The sequence below is a fragment of the Lissotriton vulgaris genome, chromosome 4_1 (genome assembly GCF_964263255.1).
Source record: "Lissotriton vulgaris chromosome 4_1, aLisVul1.2, whole genome shotgun sequence".
NCBI classification, from domain to species: domain Eukaryota; kingdom Metazoa; phylum Chordata; class Amphibia; order Caudata; family Salamandridae; genus Lissotriton; species Lissotriton vulgaris.
The window spans coordinates 2,139,308,555-2,139,331,324 of NC_141691.1; the positions used below are offsets into that span (position 1 = coordinate 2,139,308,555).

A 22,770-nucleotide genomic window follows, 5' to 3' on the forward strand; every position below is an offset into this window, starting at 1 on the left:
TGATTTTTCTCTGTGAATTTCTGTTAATTCCGAATAAAAATTTTCAGCCACTTTCTGTATTTCTGCATTTAATGGAACTGTCAGAGCTGAGTGTCTATTTTCTCTCTGATCAAAAACTGGTACAACAGGACCGATTGTTACTGGTACTGTCATTGCTTCCATGCTTTTAGTCAATTGCTGGTTTAATTCTTCTTTTGCTCTATTATAATTTGAAATTTCTGGAACATCACTTAATCGCTCTACATTTCTTGGGATTTCATTTCTCTGTTCTGGAATTAGAGGATATTTACTGTTTTCTCTTGGTGTGCTAGAATTGTTTCTTGACCCTACTCTTTCAGGTAATTTTAAAAATCTGGGCGAACCTTCATCAGTTTCTCTAGGAGATGCACTTGGAGAGGTTCCCGAAGAAACTCTCAGGGTTGACTGTGAATCTGCTTGATAAGGTGGCGGTTTGCGTTTAGTTTTATAAATTTCTTCTAAAACTGCATCATCTAATTCATCATCAAGATTATTTTTCTTTTGGGTACTCTTTTGACCTGGTGTATATACAGTAAAACCATAATAGAAAAAAGTTACAAGCATATGAATGGATTAAAAACAGCAGTTACAACAATTTCTTGGAAACAAAGCATAGGGGCCACATGACCCTCGCATCCTATATTGGTGGAAACCTCCTTAGTGGTTTTTCTATTCTCAGACTTTAACCGTTACTACCAACATTTTACACAAATCTGTTTCCCTGTGAAGCGAGTGATTATATTTTGCCTAATGCTTTTTGGCCACGCTTATCTGACCTCTGACCTGTGGTTTCATCCATCATGCCTAGCATCGTGTAAGCGTAACATGTGGTTTTCAACTGAAGCGACAACGATATCATTATGAGCAGTGGCAAGGCTTGCACTTGGGCCAGTCCATCCTGTGTGCATGCTTAATCTAGGTTTTACGACAAGGAGATTTTTATCATTTACCAGGGAAATAGGGCGCACACCTGTATGTCCGCTAGGTAGAGAGCACGGTGAAGTGGTTGGTACAGGCAATAGGGCGAGCGGTAATCTCACACAACCGCTCAAAGTTGGACCAGGAAGATCCACACAAGTAACAATAGAACAACAATGCCCCTGCACTATACAAGTATAGAACAATAAAGTGATAACATCTGTAGCAAATGACGATCAGTTAGTATACAACCACACTTTCGGAGTGACTTTAGGACAATCAATGATCCAAGTTCGGGTACAAGAGTTCCAAAAGGAAAGAAATGTTCTGTTCTTGGTGTTAAATAAATGTTTTATTGTTCCTTTGATAATGCCAACACGTGTTTCATCGCAGGGAACCTACTGCGAATCTTCAGGGCTTCTAGAGGAAAGTATGACAACACATGTCAGAAGTGTGCGAAATGTCCGTTTCTGGACAAAGTTCCGGTTAACTGTTTCGAGTCGTTCGAGGTCTGTAGCACGCTGCCTGCGTGATTAAAAGATCTTATTCAGTTTAGGTATGTGTCAATACCGGGAGGAGTTGAAGAGAGTATACGAGGGGTCTTGATTAAGACACAGTATTCCTTAACAGGCGGGTACACCTGAAAGAAAAGGATTGGGTGAAGGCGGCTTGTTCGCGCTGAACTCCCTCTTGTGGTTCCCGGTGCCGTTTTCCAATGACCGTCATTGGAAAACGGCACCGGGAACCACAAGAGGGAGTTCAGCGCGAACAAGCCGCCTTCACCCAATCCTTTTCTTTCAGGTGTACCCGCCTGTTAAGGAATACTGTGTCTTAATCAAGACCCCTCGTATACTCTCTTCAACTCCTCCCGGTATTGACACATACCTAAACTGAATAAGATCTTTTAATCACGCAGGCAGCGTGCTACAGACCTCGAACGACTCGAAACAGTTAACCGGAACTTTGTCCAGAAACGGACATTTCGCACACTTCTGACATGTGTTGTCATACTTTCCTCTAGAAGCCCTGAAGATTCGCAGTAGGTTCCCTGCGATGAAACACGTGTTGGCATTATCAAAGGAACAATAAAACATTTATTTAACACCAAGAACAGAACATTTCTTTCCTTTTGGAACTCTTGTACCCGAACTTGGATCATTGATTGTCCTAAAGTCACTCCGAAAGTGTGGTTGTATACTAACTGATCGTCATTTGCTACGGATGTTATCACTTTATTGTTCTATACTTGTATAGTGCAGGGGCATTGTTGTTCTAATGCATGCTTAATCTATGTGTGCATGCATTACTAACCGATTACAAAGGACATGATTGACACCTTCCAGCTCAGTGTCTCTAGCAGATGGGCTTGGGGTTTGTGGTTTTTGTAGCTCCAATGTTTAAAACACTACTGGTTTCCTGAGTTTGGAAGAAGATATGATCTACGCCTCATGCAGTAGCTTATCTTCGTGACTGCAGGACATTCCCTGACCATTCAACAAACTATGTGACCTGAAAAGTTCAGCTAAACTCATTGTCCCTTGTAACATGCTATTTTCTGGCCTATTTCCGGTGCAGAGGCCTGGGCCTGTATTTCTACTGAGGCCTAACGCTGCTTTTAACTTGAAACGTCTGCGTAGAAGTTGCAGGCCTTAACTCTGTGTGTTTGTACAAAATGTATCCTATTGTTCCCTATATGAAAGTGCTGACTGTAGTTTCTCTGGCTGTGCTACATTCTAGGCCTGCACAGTTCACTCTGCTCTGCACTATTTGTAGTAATGTAAGCTTGTTTCAGACATGGCGGCTGCAGACCCCAGGGCCAGACTCCAGGAAGAGGCCACCTGCTCCATCTGCAGGGAGCTGTACGCTGACCCCGTGACCTTGGACTGCGGACACAACTTCTGTCTCTCCTGCTTTGACACATTTAAGAGGAAAGAGGACCTGGAGAAAGCCTGCCCAGAGTGCAGGCAGGGCTTTGACCAAGAAAAGGAAATGAAACCGAATAAGAGATTTGCAAACATGGTGGAGATGGTGAAGGAAATGCTGATAGTACCAGGAGGCCTCTGTGAGGAGCACGGGGAGCGGCTGCTGCTCTTCTGTGAAACCGATAATGAACTCCTGTGCTTGGACTGTTGGCAGACCCCGGCACACAGGAGGCACCGTGTGATCCCCGTGAAGGATGCGGAGCAGAAGTACAAGGTAAGAGGGGCTGGAAGCAGCGCCAAGAAACCTTCGAGGGGGATAGTGCGCTTTAAACATTCACATAATATAAAGTCATGATATTGTTTGCACACGTGCTTAAAGTTGACTAACGCATCAGCATCATTACACATTCAAAGGCATATCAATGCAGGGGTGTTTTTCTCTCCTGTGATACACATTGCACTGTTTAGCTCAAATATCCAAATAAATATCAGCTTATTCTAAAGTTGACAGCAAAGGGAGGTTTGCAGATATTAGTGAAGTCAGGCTTTTACTGAAGAAACCTGTGTTAGACTCCCAAGGCCCTCTCTGGCATGTATTTCCAGCACCAACAGCAATCTGTCGGTCTGTCTGTCTATCACTTGACTCCAAAGTGATCTACTGCAGCTTCAACACAGAGCTCTAATGAGCAACTCGAGAGCTGACATTATGTAGTCAGGATATGAGTAAAACGCTTCTGACACCTTCTTGTTGGAATAATAGCTGTTGAATTCATTTAGAGTTTCAAATGGAGCAGCCTGAAGTGAATGAGCATCGTACAGGCCCACAGTAGTTTGATGATTTTGGCATTAAAATAGAAAAGGTGCATGACAAACTTGTGTTATTTTCATTAAATGAGATTCTTTTCAGTTAATAGATATTACATGGTTTATCATATATCTTTAAGCCCCAAAACCTCACCATATACAGCCATTAACCTATCCTGGCTTACTCTCACCATGACATCACCCTCTCGATAGACATATTCTTAGATCACTCCAACCCGCACTCCCCTTATCCTCAATCACTCTTGTCAGCCAATAACACTTCAATCACCAGTCTCCTCTGACATCAGACTCACCTTCACATCATCACCCCTCTGCCACTACTTTACCCTCGTCTTCCGCCAACCCTGACTGCTACTACTCCATCCTCCACTTCAGTCATCACCCTCAACCTTATCTGTCACAGCCCTCTCTTACATCACCCACTGCCATCACCCTCATCCTTATCTGCCACTGCCTCTTTCATCACCCACTGTCATCACCCTCATCCTTATCTGTCACAGCCCTCTTTCATCACACCCACTGCCATCACCCTCATCCTTATCTGTCACAGCCCTCTTTCATCACACCCACTGCCATCACCCTCATCCTTATCTGTCACAGCCCTCTTCCATCACACCCACTGCCATCACCCTCATCCTTATCTGTCACAGCCCTCTTTCATCACACCCACTGCCATCACCCTCATCCTTATCTGTCACAGCCCTCTTTCATCAACCTCTGCCATCAATTTCATCCTTATCTGTCACAGTCCTCTTTCCTCACACCCACTAACATCACCCTCATCCTTATCTGTCACAGCCCTCTTTCATCACACTCACTGCCATCACCCTCATCCTTATCTGTCACAGCCCTCTTTCATCACCCACTGCCATCACCCTCATCCTTATCTGTCACAGCCCTCTTTCACCACCCACTGCCATCACCCTCACCCTTATCTGTCACAGCCCTCTTTCATCACACTCACTGCCATCACCCTCATCCTTATCTGTCACAGCCCTCTTTCATCACACCCACTACCATCACCCTCATCTTTATCTGTCACAGCCATCTTTCATCACCCACTGCCATCACCCTCATCCTTCTCTGTCACAGCCCTCTTTCATCACCCACTGCCATCACCCTCACCCTTATCTGTCACAGCCCTCTTTCATCACACTCACTGCCATCACCCTCATCCTTATCTGTCACAGCCCTCTTTCATCACACTCACTGCCATCACCCTCATCTTTATCTGTCACAGCCATCTTTCATCACCCACTGCCATCACCCTCATCCTTATCTGTCACAGCCCTCTTTCACCACCCACTGCCATCACCCTCACCCTTATCTGTCACAGCCCTCTTTCATCACACTCACTGCCATCACCCTCATCCTTATCTGTCACAGCCCTCTTTCATCACACCCACTACCATCACCCTCATCTTTATCTGTCACAGCCATCTTTCATCACCCACTGCCATCACCCTCATCCTTCTCTGTCACAGCCCTCTTTCATCACCCACTGCCATCACCCTCACCCTTATCTGTCACAGCCCTCTTTCATCACACTCACTGCCATCACATTCATCCTTATCTGTCACAGCCCTCTTTCATCACCCACTGCCATCACCCTCATCCTTATCTGTCACAGCCCTCTTTCATCACCCACTGCATCGCCCTCATCCTTATCTGTCACAGCCCTCTTTCATCACCCCCACTACCTTATCTTATCTTATCTTATCTTAGGTGCCATTTGTAAAGCCCACTGACGCCGAAGCTTCCTGGCGCTGATAGACAGAGTGGGTGAGGGGGAAGCGCAGGAAGCGGGAACCTAGCTAAGGGGGGGTGGAAAGATGGGTTTTTAGCAATTTTCTGAAATTAAGAAGCGAAGAAGAAGATTTGATAGAAAGAGGAAGGAGGTTCCAGAACACAGGAGCTAGGTAGGAGAAACGGCGACCGCCGAATTTCTTAGTTTTATTTTTGGGAGTGACTAGCAAGTCACGGTGAGCTGATCGGAGGTTGCGTGTTGTGATGGATGAGGGATTTAAGGAACCCAGGGCCAGAGCAATGAAGGGCTTTAAAGGTGAGACATGCCACCTTGAAGGCAGCCCTTTGGTTTATTGGAAGCCAATGGAGGCTATGGAGCAGAGGCTTGGCTGATTGCCGTCTGGGGGTTCCATGGATCAAGCGGGCCGCTTGATTCTGGATGACTTGGAGATGGTGTAACAGAAATTGTGGGAGACCATGGTAAATGGAGTTGGAAAAGTCCAAGCGGGAGAGCACAAGTGAGATGACAGTTTGAGTGAGTGCCGCAGGGGAGAAGGTGACGGATTTTGCGGATCCTCCGAAGTTGGTACATGCAAGATGAAACTACTGCTCAACTTGGGCTTTGAGGCAGAGTTCGGCGTCAATGATTACGCCCAAACTCTTACTGTTTCTGCTGGGATAGGGGGAGAGCCGAGCTCCGGAGGCCAGTACTGTGGGCCCCAGTGGGCGTAACTGAGTCCAGGGAGAAGGAGCTCGGATTTGCCGGAGTTCAACTTCAATTGATTCTGATTCATCCAGAGTTGGATATGAATCATGACTGCATGGAACGTGTTGATGGCATGTGGTGAGTTAAGTGAGAGGATGAGTTGCAAGTCGTCGGCGTAATTATAGACTATGATGTCCCATTTCAGAAGAGATTGAATCAGTGGCCGGAGATATAAATTAAATAGAAGTGGGGAAAGAGAGGAGCCCTGGGGGACTCCACAAGAGGTGGGTTTTTTTTTGGCGGTGTAAGGGCCCAGGCGGACCGCCTATGTTCTTCCAGTGAGGAAGGACTTGACCCACTCAAGAGCAGTGCCCTGGATGCCTGCCTGCTCGACACGGTGGAGAAGGATGTTGTGATCGAATGCGGCCGACAAGTCCAGGAGGACGAGGGCTTGGGGACGCCCCGCGTCCGTGTTGCTCCTGAGTGTGTCAAGGACTGCCAGGATGACGGCCTCTGTAAAGTGGGCAGGTCGAAAGCCAGCCTGATTAGGCTCAAGATGGCAGGAGGATTCAATGAAGTTTGACAGGCACCGGGTGACATGGGCCTCCATGAGTTTGGAGAAGTAGGGAAGGAGGGAAATGGGGCGATAATTCGACGGCTCCGCAGGGTCGGTGCCGGGTTTTTTGAGGAGGGGTAATAAGATGGCCTCCTCGAAAGAGGTAGGAAAGATGCCACTGCTGAGAGATCTGTTCAGTAAATTTAGAATACAGTCTGGCAGATTGAGACATATACTCTGCAGGACAGATGGTGGACAGCAGTCGTTAGGGGAGCCAGATTTCACACGGGTGGCAAGTTCCGCTAGGGAGGTCGAATCCAGAGCGGGGAAGGCGATGAAGGTCAGAGGATTGTTAGATGAAATATCCGGTGGAGATGGCTGGGTATAGACTTTTTGATTTTTATGATCTTTTCCAGAAAGAAGGAGTTCAGAGTATCGCAGGCTTCCTGGGTGGGGGTCTGAGCTGGGAGGGTTCTGTCATCTGTAGTTAGCTCATTCAAGACTCTGAACACCTCCTTGGGTTTGTCATTTGCCGATGAGATCCTTTTAGAAAAGTGTTCCATTTTAGCTGACCTGATGGCTGCTTTGTAGTCTGTACGTGCGGCCAGATAGGACTGTCTGGCTGAGTCAGAGTAGTCATGTCTCCAAGTGCGTTCTAACTGGCGCGTTTTTAATTTGTGAGCCTTGAGATCGTCCGAAAACCACCTGTGGGAATTCCGATGCCTGATACGAGGATATTTAACTAAGGGAGCAAATAGGTCGCTGACCGACTCTAACCAGGAGCCTATGTCTTGTTCTAGTTCGTCGATGTCATTGGAGGGGTGAGAGCCTGGGTGGGAGTCGGCAAGGGCAGTGAGAAAGCCCTGAGCATCGTATGTGCTCCATGTGCATCCAGATTACGTGTCTTTCTCCCCTGAGGCGGAAGCCGGGGGCATCTCTCTCCTTTCCCTTTTGCCTGCAATTCTGCCGTGATTTTGAGTGCTTTTAAAAATTGTACATATTTTATCTGGACCTTTATTATAATTGTGATACTGCTTACTTGAGTGGTCAGACGAGATTACTTCGTCTTAGGGTTCCTGATACTGGGCTCTCACCCCCGGCGCAGCCTTTTGCAGTGCTGACGCCGGCTGGGAGAACGCTAAACCGCCATCTTGGGGGGAGGCAGGGTAGCGCTCCAGCTCCTGGATGCCTCCCGCCCTCCCTTGCTATTTAAGGTGTGTTTGGTTTGACAGCAGACAGATTACGTGTCTTTCTCCCCTGAGGCGGAAGCCGGGGGCATCTCTCTCCTTTCCCTTTTGCCTGCAATTCTGCCGTGATTTCAAGTGCTTTTAAAAATTGTACATATTTTATCTGGACCTTTTTTATAATTGTGATACTGCTTACTTGAGTGGTCAGACGAGATTACTTCGTCTTAGGGTTCCTGATACTGGGCTCTCATCCCCGGCGCAGCCTATTGCAGTGCTGACGCCGGCTGGGAGAATGCTAAACCGCCATCTTGGGGGGAGGCAGGGTAGCACTCCAGCTCCTGGACGCCTCCCGCCCTCCCTTGCTATTTAAGGTGTGTTTGGTTTGACAGCAGACAGATTACGTGTCTTTCTCCCCTGAGGCAGACGCCGGGGGCATCTCTCTCCTTTCCCTTTTGCCTGCAATTCTGCCGTGATTTCGAGTGCTTTTAAAAATTGTACATATTTTATCTGGACCTTTTTTATAATTGTGATACTGCTTACTTGAGTGGTTGGACGAGATTACTTCGTCTTAGGGTTCCTGATACTGGGCTCTCACCCCCGGCGCAGCCTATTGCAGCGCTGACGCCGGCTGGGAGAATGCTAAACCGCCATCTTGGGGGGAGGCAGGGTAGTGCTCCAGCTCCTGGACGCCTCCCACCCTCCTCCAGAATGGATAAAAAAAGGGGACTTCCCGTCCGCGCAGCGGACGGGCGCAGCGGGCGCGCCTAAGGCAAGCCCGTCTGCGCCCGTCTGCGCCTGGCCCCCGCCTAGCGCCAGACGCCCTGTCCCCCGACCCCCTACAATTACATGGACCAATTCGCAGATTCTCCAGCTCAGACAAGGCGTCTGCTCCCCTGATGTCCGTTGCTGTCCTCTTGGTTTAGGGGATTCCCCTTACACTTGCTCTGCGTGCAAATTTGCCGTTAACCTCCTGCGGAATCGGGGCCCCTCGTTACTGAAGGTTACTAAACCCCAGAGTCCCAAAGATTGTTAAAGGCAGCCCTAGTTAAGTGTCGCTCTTTGCCTTGTCATGCCACTGATATATGGCTATCTTTGGACACTCAGGATTGGGATATATTATTCCCCACCGAAACGTGGCTTAAAGATAGCTCCAAACCTGATATACACTTGGCCACCCCCCCTGGCTATCGATTGATGAGTATCAATCGTGACAACAACAAAACTGGAGGGGGCCTTGCTGCTATTCTAAAATCACATCTTAACTTGAGCGTTAAGAAACTCACTAACCTAGGGCTTATTGAAGCTATGTATTTTACGATTATGGACTCAGACATTATTATTTTCGCCGGCATCCTGGTATATAACCCCCCTACGGCTGCTACTTCCTCTCTTAATATTTTATTGCACACTATAGCTGATCTCTCCCTAAAACACTCCTATTTTACGGTGTTAGGGGATTTCAATTTACATGTGGACAATCCTTCATGTACACAAGCGTCTCTCTTAATGGAAACCTTGCAAGGATTAACTTTGTCCCAATTAGTTAAGGGCCCAACACACAGCTGGGCATACCCTGGACCTTATATTCACGAATCACCCTGGTGTTACCTCTCTTCCTGCCCTGCCCCTTACCTGGTCTGACCATTTTCTCCTTCCTTTTGAAATTACTATCCCTCCCCTTCCCCTTCCTTCTTCTCTCAATAGAGAGAATGGACGAAAATGGTCTAAAGTTAACTGTGACACCATTGACCCTTGTTTCTTTTATCACTTCAATCCTTCTGTAGATCTTAATGAGGAAGTTGCTAGATATAATTCGCTCTTATCTCCGCACTGGATGCTATTTCCCCTCTAGCCCCTATCACTTCCGCTAGATCCCGCCCCTCTGCTCCTTGGTTCTCTCCCATTTGCGAGAGGAAAAGAGTTGTTGCAAACAGCTTGAACGTAAGTGGCGGCAATCTTATGATCTCGAGGCTAAAACAGTATATAAGTTTGCCTTGAATAAATTTCAAAAACTAAAAAGGTCCACGATGAGATGCTACTTCTCACAGCTAATAAAAATGGCTGAGAATTCTACCAAAACACTTTTCAAGATAGTGAAGGATTTTGTAAATCCCCTGCCTTGAAGACCCAGAGCTCTCCCACCCAGGCCCTTTGCAATGGGCTCTCTGATTTCTTTCAGGATAACATTATCAAGCTGTCTTCCTCATTTGAACCAGCTTTATCACACCCCTGGACTGCGGAGCCAGACTGGATCCAGTCCCCACCAAAGTGATGGGAACTTTGCCCCGGTTTTAACTAGTCCTCTTCTTTCCATTTGGAATTCCTCTTTAGCCCAAGGTCAGTTCCCTTCAGTGTGGAAACAGGCTATGCTGCTCCCCATCCTAAAAAAGCCAGAGGCGGATCCCACACAATTCTGTAACTACCGCCCGATATCCCTTCTTCCTAAACCTGCTAAGATTTTGGAAAAGGTTGCTCAGAGGCAATTGGCCTATTATTTAGAAACCAACCAGCTGCTGCATGACTCCCAGTCGGGATTTAGAACCGGCTTCAGCACAGAGACTGCGCTCATCCTTATCAGTCACAGCCCTCTTTTATAACCCTCTGCCATCACCCTCATCCTTATCCGTCACAGCCCTCTTTCCTCACACCCACTGCCATCACCCTCATCCTTATCTGTCACTGCACTTTTTCATCACACCTAGTGCCATCACCCTCATCCTTATCTGTCACTGCCTCTTTCATCACCCACTGCTATCACCCTCTTGCTTTGTACAAGCCCACCAGCAGCATTTGAATTACAAACCCTGGGCACTCCTGGTGCACTGTACTACGGTCTGACAAGTAAACCAAATAGTCAATAATGGAATCACCAATTAATACATTCATTTACAGCAGGGAGTACTTGCACTGTGGCACTGGACAGCAGTAGCACAGTGCCCAAAGCATCTAACACCAGCAAAAACACATGAGGCAACAGCAAAAATGAAAGGGAGACCCACACCAATGGTGCCAGGTGTAACACGTGTCCCCTCCAGCTAAAATGTAGGGAGAACTACCCTATCTCCTGGGAGGTCTCATCACTAAGGCGGAAAAATCTGGACAGACCATCAGCGTTGGTGTGTTCTGTACCACGGCGGTTTTCCACCTTAAAGTCCATACCCTGTAGGGAAATGGACCACCTCAACAGCTTTGAATTCTCACCCCTCATATGCACTAACCATTTGAGGGGCCTGTGGTCTGTATGAACTCAGAAGTGAGTCCCAAACAGGTATGGTCTCAACTTCTCTAGCACCCAGACCACAGAGAATGTCTAATGCTCAATAGCACTCCACCTCTGTTCCCGTGGAAGTAACCTCCTACTGATGAAGTCTACAGGTTGATCTAGGCCCTCCTCATTCATCTGTGACAAAAAAGCCCCCACATCATGCTCTGAAGTGTCTGTTCGAACAATAAACTCTCTTGGGAAGTTGGGTGCCCTGAGCACGGGCTCCCTGCACATGGCAGCTTTCAGGGCCTCAAAAGCTTTCTGACAGGTGTCAATCCAAATCATCTTCTTGGGCTGCTTCCTGGAATTCAGCTCTGTCAAGGGTGCACCAATGTTGCCATACCCCTTGACAAATCTCCTGTAATACCCTGTGAGTCCTAAAAAGGCCCTCACCTCTGTCTGGGTTGTCGAGGGCTCCCAAGCCAGGATGGTTTCAATCTTGGGTTGTAGGGGTGCCACCTGGCCACTCCCAACTTGGTGTCCCAAGTACACCACGGAACCCTGCCCGATCTGGCACTTACTCGCCTTGATCGAAAGGCCTGCCTTTAGCAGCACCAACAACACATCCCAGAGGTGGCGCAGATGTTCTTCCCAACTGGCACTGAACACTGCGATGTCATCCAAGTAGGAGGCACTAAACTCATCCAGTCCACCCAACACCTGGTTGACCAACCTCTGAAAGGTGGCAGGGGCATTCTTCATCCCAAAGGGCATAACCCGGAATAGGAAAATGCCCATCTGGTGTGGAGAATGCTGACCTCTCCTTTGCCCCATCAATCAAGGCAATATGCCAGTACCCAGGCGTCAAATCAAACATACTGAGGTACCGTGAAGCCCCTAGCCGATCAATGAGCTCATCAGCCCTAGGGATGGGGTGCGCGTCAGACTTCGCAACTGAATTGAGCCCTCGGTAGTCCAGACAGAACTGGAGTTCGGGTATGGCACCCGGTGCTGCAGCTTTTGGGACCAAGACCACTGGGCTGGCCCAAGGACTGCTGGAGGACTCAATCACTAGCGCAAGCATCTTTGAGAACTCTTCTTTGATGCAAGTCCTCATCCTGTCAGTTACCTTGTAAGTTGTGTGCTTCACATGTAAGCTGTCTCCTGTGTCCACATCATGGACGCACCAATCTGTGACACCAGGAACCAGGGAAAACAGATCAGAAAACTGTCCCAGCAACTGCCGACAGTCATTCTGTTGCTCAGGGTGGAAGAGAGGTTAACACCATCCACTGATCCATCTTGCTCTGTTGCAGACAGGAGGTCAGGAAGAGGCTCACTCTCCTCCTCCATTCCAGCATCTGTTGCTAAGAGCATGCCCACTTCGGACCTTTCCAATTGGGGCTTAAGGCAGTTGATATGTAGGACCGTCCAGGGGTTCCTGGGAGACCGCAAGTCCACCAAGTAGGTAACAGGACTCTTGCGCTCCACAACCTCAAATGGCCTGGTCCACTTATCTTGGAGCAGTCAAGGCTCCACTGGGGCCAGGACCCACACTTTCAAACCAGGTTTAAGCTCTACCAGAGTGGCATTCTGGTTGTACCATCACTTCATCTCCTGCTGGCTGACTTCCAGATTTGCATGAGCTAATTGCCTGAATCACCTAGTCTGGTTTCTGATGGACAGCATGTAGCTATATATATCCTGGGGAGCTTTCCTGGGAGATTTCTCCCAGCCTTCCTTGACCAGACTCAGAGATCCTCTGACCGGGTGTCCATAGAGAAGCTCAAAGGGGCTAAACCCTAGAGATTTCTGTGGCACCTCACGGTATGCAAAGAGTAGGCATGGTAAGAGGACATCCCACTTACGCCTCATGGGTTCCTCAATACCCATTATCATGCCTTTCAGGGTTTGGTTAAACCTTTCAATGAACCCATTTCCTTGGTTGTGGTAAGGAGTGGTAAACTTGTAAGTTACCCCACACTCCTGCCACAGGGACTTCATATACTTAGAGATGAAGTTGGTCACCCAGTCAGACACTACCTCGTGAGGGAATCCCACTCGTGAGGAAATTCCCATCAGTGCTCGTCTCACCACAGGGGCCGCCACTGTCCTCAGAGGTATGGCTTCTGGGTACCGAGTGGCATGGTCCACCAAGACCAGGATGAACCTGTTTCCCATGGCTATTTTGGGGTCCAGTGGCCCCACAATGTCAATCTCCACCCGTTCAAAGGGGGTACTGACCACAGGGAATGGCTGGAGAGGACCCTTTTGCTTCCTCCCACTGTTTCCACTTGCCTGGCAAGTCTTACATGTCCTGCAATGAGTGTCTGAACTCTTGCGCATTTGGGGCCAATGAAAGTGGGTGACAAGCCTCTATAAGGTCTTGTCCAGCCCCAAATGTCCTACTAACGGCACGTCATGAGCCGGCCCCAATAGGAAGGCTCTGAAGCTCTGGGGTACCACCAGCAAATGGGCAGAGTCAGCAACCTTAGGCTCACTATACAGGAGACAATTCTTCCAATAGATCCAATGTGATCCAGACTGATCACCTGCTGCCTGGCTTACAGCCTGTTGCCGCAAGCCCTCAAGAGAAGGGCATTCTCTCTGCTCTTGGCAGAATTCTTCCCTGGAGGGGCCTCCTTCCTGCTGCCAATGGGTCAGCTCAGGCATGTCTACCAGTTCAGCTACCTGTTCCCCGGTGGCTCTAGGGCCTCCCCCTCAGGGTCTACCTCTTCCTGGGCCGTGGGAACTTTGGGGGCCGGTTTCCCGCATCCCCTACCTCTTCTCTGTAAGGCAGATTCCAGGGCCTCCCTCTCAGGCTCCAGGTCCTCTTGAGCACCCCTACTGGCTGCCATTGACCTGGTGGTCACGCACACCCAGTCAGACAGACCCACCATCTTCAAGTGAGTACTCTTCTCCACCTTTTCCCAAGGGGACCTCCCCAAATCGTTCCCCAACAAACAGTCAACAGGCATGGCGGGCCTCACAGCTACCTGAAGAGTACCACGGACCCCCCCTCAAAAGGAACCTGAGCCATTGGACAATGACTCTGTGTTGTCAGCAGCACAAACTCAGTAAAATGCATGAGGGACAATCTGCTCTTGAGACACCAGGTGACACCTGACAGCTGTCACATCGACTCCTGTATCTCTAAGAGCCTCCACCCTTTGGCCATTGATGGTCACCCACTGCCCAAATTTCATAATTTTCCTGGGCAGCTGAGTGTCTGGGTCCACCTCACAGTCTCCTAAAGAGACAAGGGTCATCTGTGTTAGACCCCACCTACCTTAGACATCAATCTCCTCCCTCAAGACTACACTTGCCATCTGCCGAGGTGGAGCACCGGTGGGTGCTGCTTTTCCAAATAGGCGGTACCTGGTGTGACTTGCCTTGTGACCCCGGTCCCTACATTTCTAGCATTTCAGGGGCCCCTGTGAAACAGGACTACCTGTAGGGACACCTTGCTTTCTCTCAGGTGGAGGTTGGGAACCTTTCCCTTGGTTCCCTTGGTGACTACTTTGGGGCCCTTTACGGAACTCCTTTTGTTTTCCCTTGTCCCCCCACTCTTCTGCTGGGGACCCTGCCCACCTTTGGCTGAGTCCCCCATGTGACCCTGTAGGACCTGGGTGCTCACCCAGCGGTCCGCCTGCTCAGCAAGCTTCCTAAGGTTAGTCAGCTTGCTATCAATCAGATGCTGGCGCAGCTCAGGAAAACAGTTATCAGACAAGTGCTCCCATGCAATCAAATCAAAGAGACCTTCAAAATCATTAACTTTGCTGCCCTTCACCCAACCATCCATCGCTCTGCAAAAGAAAGTGACATATTCCACCCAGGTACTGTTCTCTACCTTCTTAAAAAGACCTGAACCTCTGCCTATAGAGTACAGGGGTCAAACCATACCTAGACATTAATGCACCTTTCATGTGGCTGTATGAATTGTGGACTTCAGAAGGCAAGTCTAACAATGTATCCTGCCCCTCACTAAGGAACCACAACCCCGCACCCCAATCCCTCTCAGGGATCCGGTGGGAAGACTTGGATACCTCATAGGCTTCGAACCACTGCCCAATATCATCATTTTTATAAAAATCTTTCACCATATCTTTGGGAATATATACCCTAGCTTCCACAGGCACTGACGGTACGCTGCCACGAGAGGGAGTAATCTCTAAGCTCTTGGCCTTCAATTCCAACTCCTCTAAACATTTTCATGTTCAAATTGCAATTTCGTTTCCTCTATGGCTAACTTTCTAGTTTGCATTACAAATTTCAACTGCCCATTTAACTTGAGCTTGGTCAGCTCCATTTCGTGCATCCTGCTCTTTTTCCTGTCCTCCAGGAGACAGTCCTCTGGCAGAAACACTGCTACCTGCTGGGGAGACTAATTCCTTCCCCCCTGGACCCAATAGCCCTGGCAGCTGCTCATCTGCATTCTCAGCCCCTTCCTCAGGGGTATTCCTTGCTTCAAACCAGGCCCTCAGCGCCCCTTGCAGGTCATCCTTCCTAGAGATACTGATGGTAGAAACTTTGAATCTTCTGCAGAAATGCTTGAGCTGGTTAACTGTTTATCATTCTAGCCTCTCCTCTCCCTAATCAAGATCAACAGATGCTATGGATGCTGCTTTCTGCATGGTAGTTGAATTTGGCATCAAAAATAGAAAATCCCCCCAAAAATCTACCAAAAAGTATGTGGTCGTGTTTTGGTCTGCACTCACTAAGTAGTGTTCACCAATCACTGTACATGAGTCACATGCAAGTTCAGAATCCTCACCGCTGACCACCAATGTTAGATTTGGGGGTCTCTAGTTCGCACAGGTAGGTACTTTTGACTACCAGGGACCCTTGCCTCTAGTCAGGGTAAGTAGGTACACTCCTATAATAACCCCTGCTCACCCACTTGGTAGCTTGGCACGAGCAGACAGGCTTATCTCAGAGGCAGTATGTAAAGCAACGTCAGTTGTCCCTGAGACTTCAGCAGGAGGCAAGCTCTGTCCCAAGCCCTTGGAGATCCTTCACAAGTTGAAAATAAAGTACACAAAGTTCCTTTCTCCTTCCTTTGGCAATCAGGCAACCAGTGCAGGCCAATCCCCCAAGCAGCACTTCAGCTTGGGAATAGTCTCTCCTCAGTTTCTTTAGGTTCCTCTCCTCAGCAAAGGTGTCTTCTTGTAGTCAAAAAGTGATCTAATTTCTTGGGATCAGGGTCCCAATATTTATAGCCCAAAATCCTTTGTCCTCTGAGGGCAGAGGGGCCTTTGGCCAGTTCAAACCAGTTCTGAAGCACTCTGTGTACATGACTTTCCTTTCACAGTGCAGGGCAGAACCATCAGACGCCCCATAGGAGATGGAGCCAGCCTTGTGGAGGAAAACACAGCCTTGGAGCACTTTGTTGACAATATTCCTTCTCTTCTTTCACTGTGCAGGGCAGAGACATCAGCTGCACCCCAGGAGGTGGAGCCAGCATTTTGGAAGGTAGGCACAGCCTTATTCAAGGTCCAGGTGCAACTCCTCCCTCCCATCTAGATGCAGATCTCTCTATTCACCACTGGGCTGACTCATTGTGTTTCATGGAATCCCCAGCCCTGTCGCTCAAAAACACCAATCAAAGAATACACAACCTAGCAGAGGCAGGCTTGAAAGTGTAGGCAAGAAATTACCTACTTTCCAAATGTGGCATTTTCAAACACAGAATGTTAAAACCAACTTCACTAAAAGAGATATTTTATCATTCTGCGTTCAGGCATACTAAACTCGAATTTCTACCATGTTATCTGAGTCAGTTAAGATTATAAAATGTAATAACCTAACAGCCCATTCTGGCCTATGGAGAACAGAGAGCCTTGCAATAGTGAAAAACGAAAATGGCCGTAATTCACTATTAGGGCATGCCACACAAATCAGGGCATGTCCTACCTTATACTTACAAGTAGGAGTGTCTGATATGAAGAACAGGGAAGGTTTAGGGACTGGCAAGTGGGTGGACTTGCCAAGTCAACATGGCAGAACCTGACGGCACACAGGCTCTGCAATGGCAGACCTGAGACACATTTTACAAGTCCGCTCCTGTGGGTGTGACACCAGCAGCATTTGGATTACAAGCCCTGCGCACTGCTGGTGCACTGTACTAGGGTCTGACAAGTAAACCAAATAGTCAATCATGGAATCACCAATTAATATATTCACACCCACTGCCATCATCCTCATCCTTATCTGTCACAGCCCTCTTTCATCACCCACTGCCATCAACCTCGTCCTTATCTGTCACAGCCCTCTTCCATCACACACTGCCATCACCCCGTCCTTATCTGTCACAACCCTCTTCCATCGCCCACCACCATCACCCTCATCCTTGTCTGTCACAGCCCTCTTTCATCATCCACTGCCATCATTCTTATCCTTCTCAGTCACAGCCCTGTTTCATCAGCCACTGCTGTCCCCCTCATCCTTATGTGTCACAGCCTGTCTTTCATCACACTGACTGCCATCACCCTCGTCCTTATCTGTCACAGCCCTCTTTCATCACACCCACTGCCATCACCCTCATCCTTATCTGTCACAGCCCTCTTTTATCACCCACTGCCATCACCCTCATCCTTATCTGTCACAGCCCTCTTCCATCACACCCACTGTCATCACCCTCATCCTCATCTGTCACAGCCCTCTTTCCTCACCCACTGCCATCGCCCGTGTCCTTATTCCTCATAAAAATAGAGGAAAGTCAATATTGTATTTAAAGCAAATTTGGATAAAAGGGCTCTTAGGTGCTGCAGACACAAAATGTTGAATGTTCAGGATGTGGCTGTTCTTGTATTTTAATATGGATGACAGTGTCCTGGAAACTGCAGTGTCAATATGTGTGGCTGGCGCACATGATCTGGAATCATGTGGCCTGGTATGTCTAATCTGAACATGTTTGGCATGTCCCATCAAACTCTACATGTGGCTAGAGCTTAAAATCCATACATTGTGGAGAAGAGTGGCTCACTGGTTAGAGGAGGCAGACCTGGAAGCAGAGGTCAGCTCGGGACCAGGGTTCAATTCCCGGATCGGCGGGGTCTTGAGTCCTAAAAATGTCCATGGACTTGACAATTCTCGCTCCGGTGCCTACTCGATTCACGGGTTCACACTCTGCAACTCTGGGCAATAGCTTGCTTAATCTCCACAACGGCCCCTCTCGGCGGGATGCCTGGCTTTCACCTTGCGGATATCGTGCCGGGGTTATCTCACAGGGGAATACCAGGACGGGTTCCCTAAGCAAGCGCTTAGGAACTGCTCGGTGATTTGCGCTAAATAAATTCCTGTACATTTACATTTACATTGTGCTTAAAATCTGTACAACGGTGGCCTGGTACACATATTCTGGTATCATTTTACCCGGTACTTACTATCTGTACATATGTTCCAGGTACTTGTATTTTGAATGTGTGGCTGATACTTTTAATTTGGATATCTGTGACTCAAACGTGTAATCAAGATAGTGTGATTGGTACTTTACCTATAAACATGTGTGGTTGGTAGGACAATTTGCATATGTGTGGATGATCATGTAATGATTATCATTATATGAACAACTTCACTTTGCACATCTAGGTTTCTCACCTGTGTACTTCGCTCTCTGCAGGAAAAGTTCCGGGACTGGCAGCGTCCTCTGGGGAAAGAGATGTTATACTTTCGAGAGTCTAAAGTCAAGGAAGAGAAACAATATGACACCATGAGGGTGAGTGGCCGCTGTGAGTCCTGTGCATTTGAGCATTGTGTATGTTCAGGTCTCTGCTTCTTCCGGTCTAGGTAAGTGATGTAGAGAAGCCAATGGTTCACCCTTCAGGCCGGTTCTTGCCTCCACAAGGTAAATATACTGGCTGCAGAGTCACTGTTCTGGGGCCCAGTGGTGCTGTTCTTTCCAGGGATATTTGTGAAAGAATCAGTAGCAATAATTACTTTTCCAGCCTCTAGGTAGCAGTCACAAACTATCATGGTCTATTTCAGAGTATGTATGTACAGATCTTAGCCATCTGAGGAATCCTGGTTACTTTCCTTTCCTCTGCTAAGTAATGTCCCTAATATCAGAGGGTCACCTTGTCTGATCTGAGGTGGTAATCCAGTGCAAAAGTGTGGTGAAACTACACATTTCTCGGCTGCATAAGGAGGGGCTCCCTCTTTTGCAGAGGGGGGTTGCGGCAGCACATCCTTTCCCAGATCAAAGATCAAGGCTTGTGGGGCCAGAATCAAAACAGGCACTCATGGGCAAGCTGGAGGGCTTCCCAGCCCGTTCATAGACGTGGGCATCTGAGGCAGAGCACATGGGCAGGCATGGGGCAAAACAGATAGCCAGGAGCCCTGGGGCTTTCACTTCCAGAGCAGACTGGGCGCCTGCACAACCTACTAACTGGGGAAGGCCAGGCATGCCTGGGGTGTATCTCTGCACTAGGAGTGCGGGATCCTAGTGCAGGATTGGGATCCGACCTTGGGAGGATGAAGGGAGTGGAGTTCCATGTGACAGCCCCAGCCACACCCTGGGAGAGCACCAGGTTATAGATCATCCAGATGACCCTCAGACAGGCATAGAACCAGGTGGAAGATGGGGCCACAAGGCACATTTGAAATGATGATGATCAATGTGTTCTGCAATGCACACTATCCTGCGGCAAGCGGTCCGCATTCTTCGTCAGCTTGGGTGTCGAGTGATCCACGGCGAAGTATCACTGGCAACTTTTTCAATCTTCGCTCCACTGTGGTTTCACAAGAGGAGGGATAAAAACAGTTCTTCCACAGGCAAAATACTTGTACACTCCATCAAGCTACCTGTCTGGAAATCAGCCTTTGCGATTTAAGGAAGCTTTAAGGTCCTAGGCCCAAGAGACCCAGCCTGCCACCGATGTGGGCTGGTAAGTGAGTGATAAGCAGGTCCACTAGTGGTCATTCAGACTCTTGGTTAGACCATACAAACCTTAAAACTCCAGCCCAGTCACACAGAACTGAACAACCAGGTACCTACACATCAGCTATCAGTGATTGGGCCAGATGGAGACATGGCTCCATCCGGGTATGTCGAGAGTACATGGCTTAGGTGGCAGCCCCAAGGAAGGCTGGCAGGCTGAGAACCCTCAAGTCCTGGTGGGAGGAATCGAGGGGATGTGCACCACGCTGAGACTTAATTTTGGGGGCACTCTGCAATTGTGAAAAATTACCATTGATACTGACATTGTTCTTTGAATATAATAAATTGTTTGGCATTTATCCTGAAAAGCTTTTAACTTCTTGTGCATTTACATTTTTTTTTTGCCTTGACTATTTTGCACATCAGTGGTACCCGTAAGTAAGTGAATCTGCCATCTTTCTAATACAGTGTCAGTTAAGATGCTATAAAAACAGCGGGCGGGAGAGCCCTTGGAGCGGGCTCGCCACAGGCTTGCCAATGGCAAGCCCATCTGTGCTCGTCCGCGCTCCAACTGCGCTCAGCACCAGCCATGCTGTCTGTGTAACCTTAACTCAGCAGGAAAAGACGATTTGCAGTTGCAATGAACTCCTACGCATTGGTAAGCACCCCACATCACACCCCATGGCTGATAATATTGATTTTAAAAGCTATGACGCTAACACAATGCCCAGACATATACTGGAATGGGGTCTGGCGAACGCCAGATCCTTACTAGAACATGCTGAGGAGATTAATTTAATGCTTGAAATCAGGGGTTTGATGCCATATAGTATTACTGAGAAATGAACTACAGTGGAATCTGCCTTTGACCTCGATAGAGCCTGCCCAGATGAATTCAAACTTTTTCAAAAACCCAGAACTACTAGGAAAGAGGGTGGATTAGGGATTCTTTTCAGGGATAATGGGAACTTGTCTGCCTTTTCCCTAGACGAAGTAGACAAAATTAAATTACTTGGATTACATTTGAAGGGTCACAAGGGGGGCTGCAGCAGTTTTATGTTATAGACCACCTAATACTTCTAGCTCCTCCCTCCCTACCCCTTCTGGATACCATTACTAATATGACGCTAACACACCAACCTTTTTCTGTTAGGAGACTTCAACTTCTGGGCAGAAGGAGATTCATCCCCCGCTTATAAGGAACTGGTGAACTCCTGTGAAAGCATTGGTCCCCAACAACAGGTACAAGACCCTACACACATAGGAAGCCTCAACCTCATTTTCTCACCGGAAGGTCTACTATCAGTTAGGGAAGATACCCCTCTGCGTTGGACTTATCACTCATTGATTACCTTTCATTTGGGCAAGAAGGGATTTTTTAAAAGACCAATTTAGCATTTGGTAGACACCAGAGCATGCACAAACTTTCTACAACTAAATGCAAACCCATTTTATATATTCCTTTAGACTCTATGGAAGAGAATTGTCAAAGTTTCGAAAGTGAGATCCTAAAAACACTAGATGAACTGATACCTCTGACAACTCAAAAACCTTGTAAAAGTACATCTGCCCCCGTGTACAATGCAACCCTGAAGGAGGCCAAACTAAACTGCTGGCACTTGGAAAGGAAATGGCAGCGCCATTACCTAAATGAAGATAAAATCTGCCTAAAAATTGTGCGAAATGATTATTAAAAAAAGTCAGGAAAGTAAAACCCAACTATTACTGTGAGCTAATTACCGCTGCCCCCAATAAAGCAAAAAAGATTTTTGAAATGCTCAATGATCCCACAAACCCTCTTCGTTTTAAGCAAGAAAATACAATGTCACAACAATTATGTGACGGCTTGTCAGCGACTTTGACCAGGCTGGATCCTATCTCAACGGAAGTATTAAGTCATTGTACAGATCTATTAAGTGAGGATCACCTTTTGACCCCCTTTCCCTAAAACAATGGACAAGATAACAAGATGAATTATCAGGACCCTTCTTACAACTTTGTAACTAATCCCTTGAAACGGAGATGGTGCCAAAATGCTGGAGATGGGCTTTAGTTAAGCTGCTGTTGAAGAAAACTTCGGCTGACCGTACAGTCTTGGCCAACTACAGACCAATGGCCCTTCTACCTTTCCCAATATAAATATTAGAACAACATTTTTGTAAACTTTTCTCCAATATCTGGAAGACCATTCATGGCTAGAAGAAGAGCAATTTGGCTTCCGTCCTGGCCATGGAACAGAGACCACATTGATCTCCGCCACGGATGAAATATGCAGGACGACAGATAGTGGACAACTGGTAGTAGTAGTCCTCCTTGACTTATCAGTTGCGTTTGACATGGTCAGCCACTGCGCTCTACTGACTACACTATGGTCGGTGGGTGTCTGAGACCGATGTTAAACTGGCTAAAGTCTTACCTAGATTTCCGTTGCCAGGCTGTATGCATGCCCGGTATCTCTCTAAACTCAGAACAACTCAAAGGGCTCTTCCCATTGTCCAATTCTGTTCACTGTCTACATCAAACCACTAATCTCCCTTACTAAGTTCCACACGATTAAGCTTATTAATTGCACAGACAACACCCAATTGATTCTATCATTAAATAAAAATCAGGCTAACTTGTATTGAAAATTTGAAGTCTGTTCTTTAGACATATTTACTTGGATGAATGCAAACTCACTTAAGATGAACAGAAGCAAGAAAGAGCTCCTCTGCTGCCCCTCTATTTTAGCCAAATATTGAGACCTCCCAATCTTTGGCCTCTACCCACAGAGACACCGCTTGGCAACTCAACTGTGGTCCGGAACCTG

At 47.8% G+C, this 22,770-nt stretch overlaps 1 protein-coding gene across 1 annotated transcript in view; it reads left to right on the top strand.

Annotated features, from left to right (window-relative positions):
* Positions 1 to 22,770, top strand: part of LOC147725245 (GTPase IMAP family member 8-like) — a 350,212-nt gene that overhangs the window by 19,970 nt on the left and 307,472 nt on the right. The window contains exons 2-3 of the mRNA XM_086967149.1: positions 2,729 to 3,132; positions 18,705 to 18,800. Coding sequence (XP_086823275.1) covers positions 2,731 to 3,132; positions 18,705 to 18,800 — 498 coding nt within the window. The 5' untranslated portion in view covers positions 2,729 to 2,730. The remainder of the gene's footprint in view (positions 1 to 2,728; positions 3,133 to 18,704; positions 18,801 to 22,770) is intronic.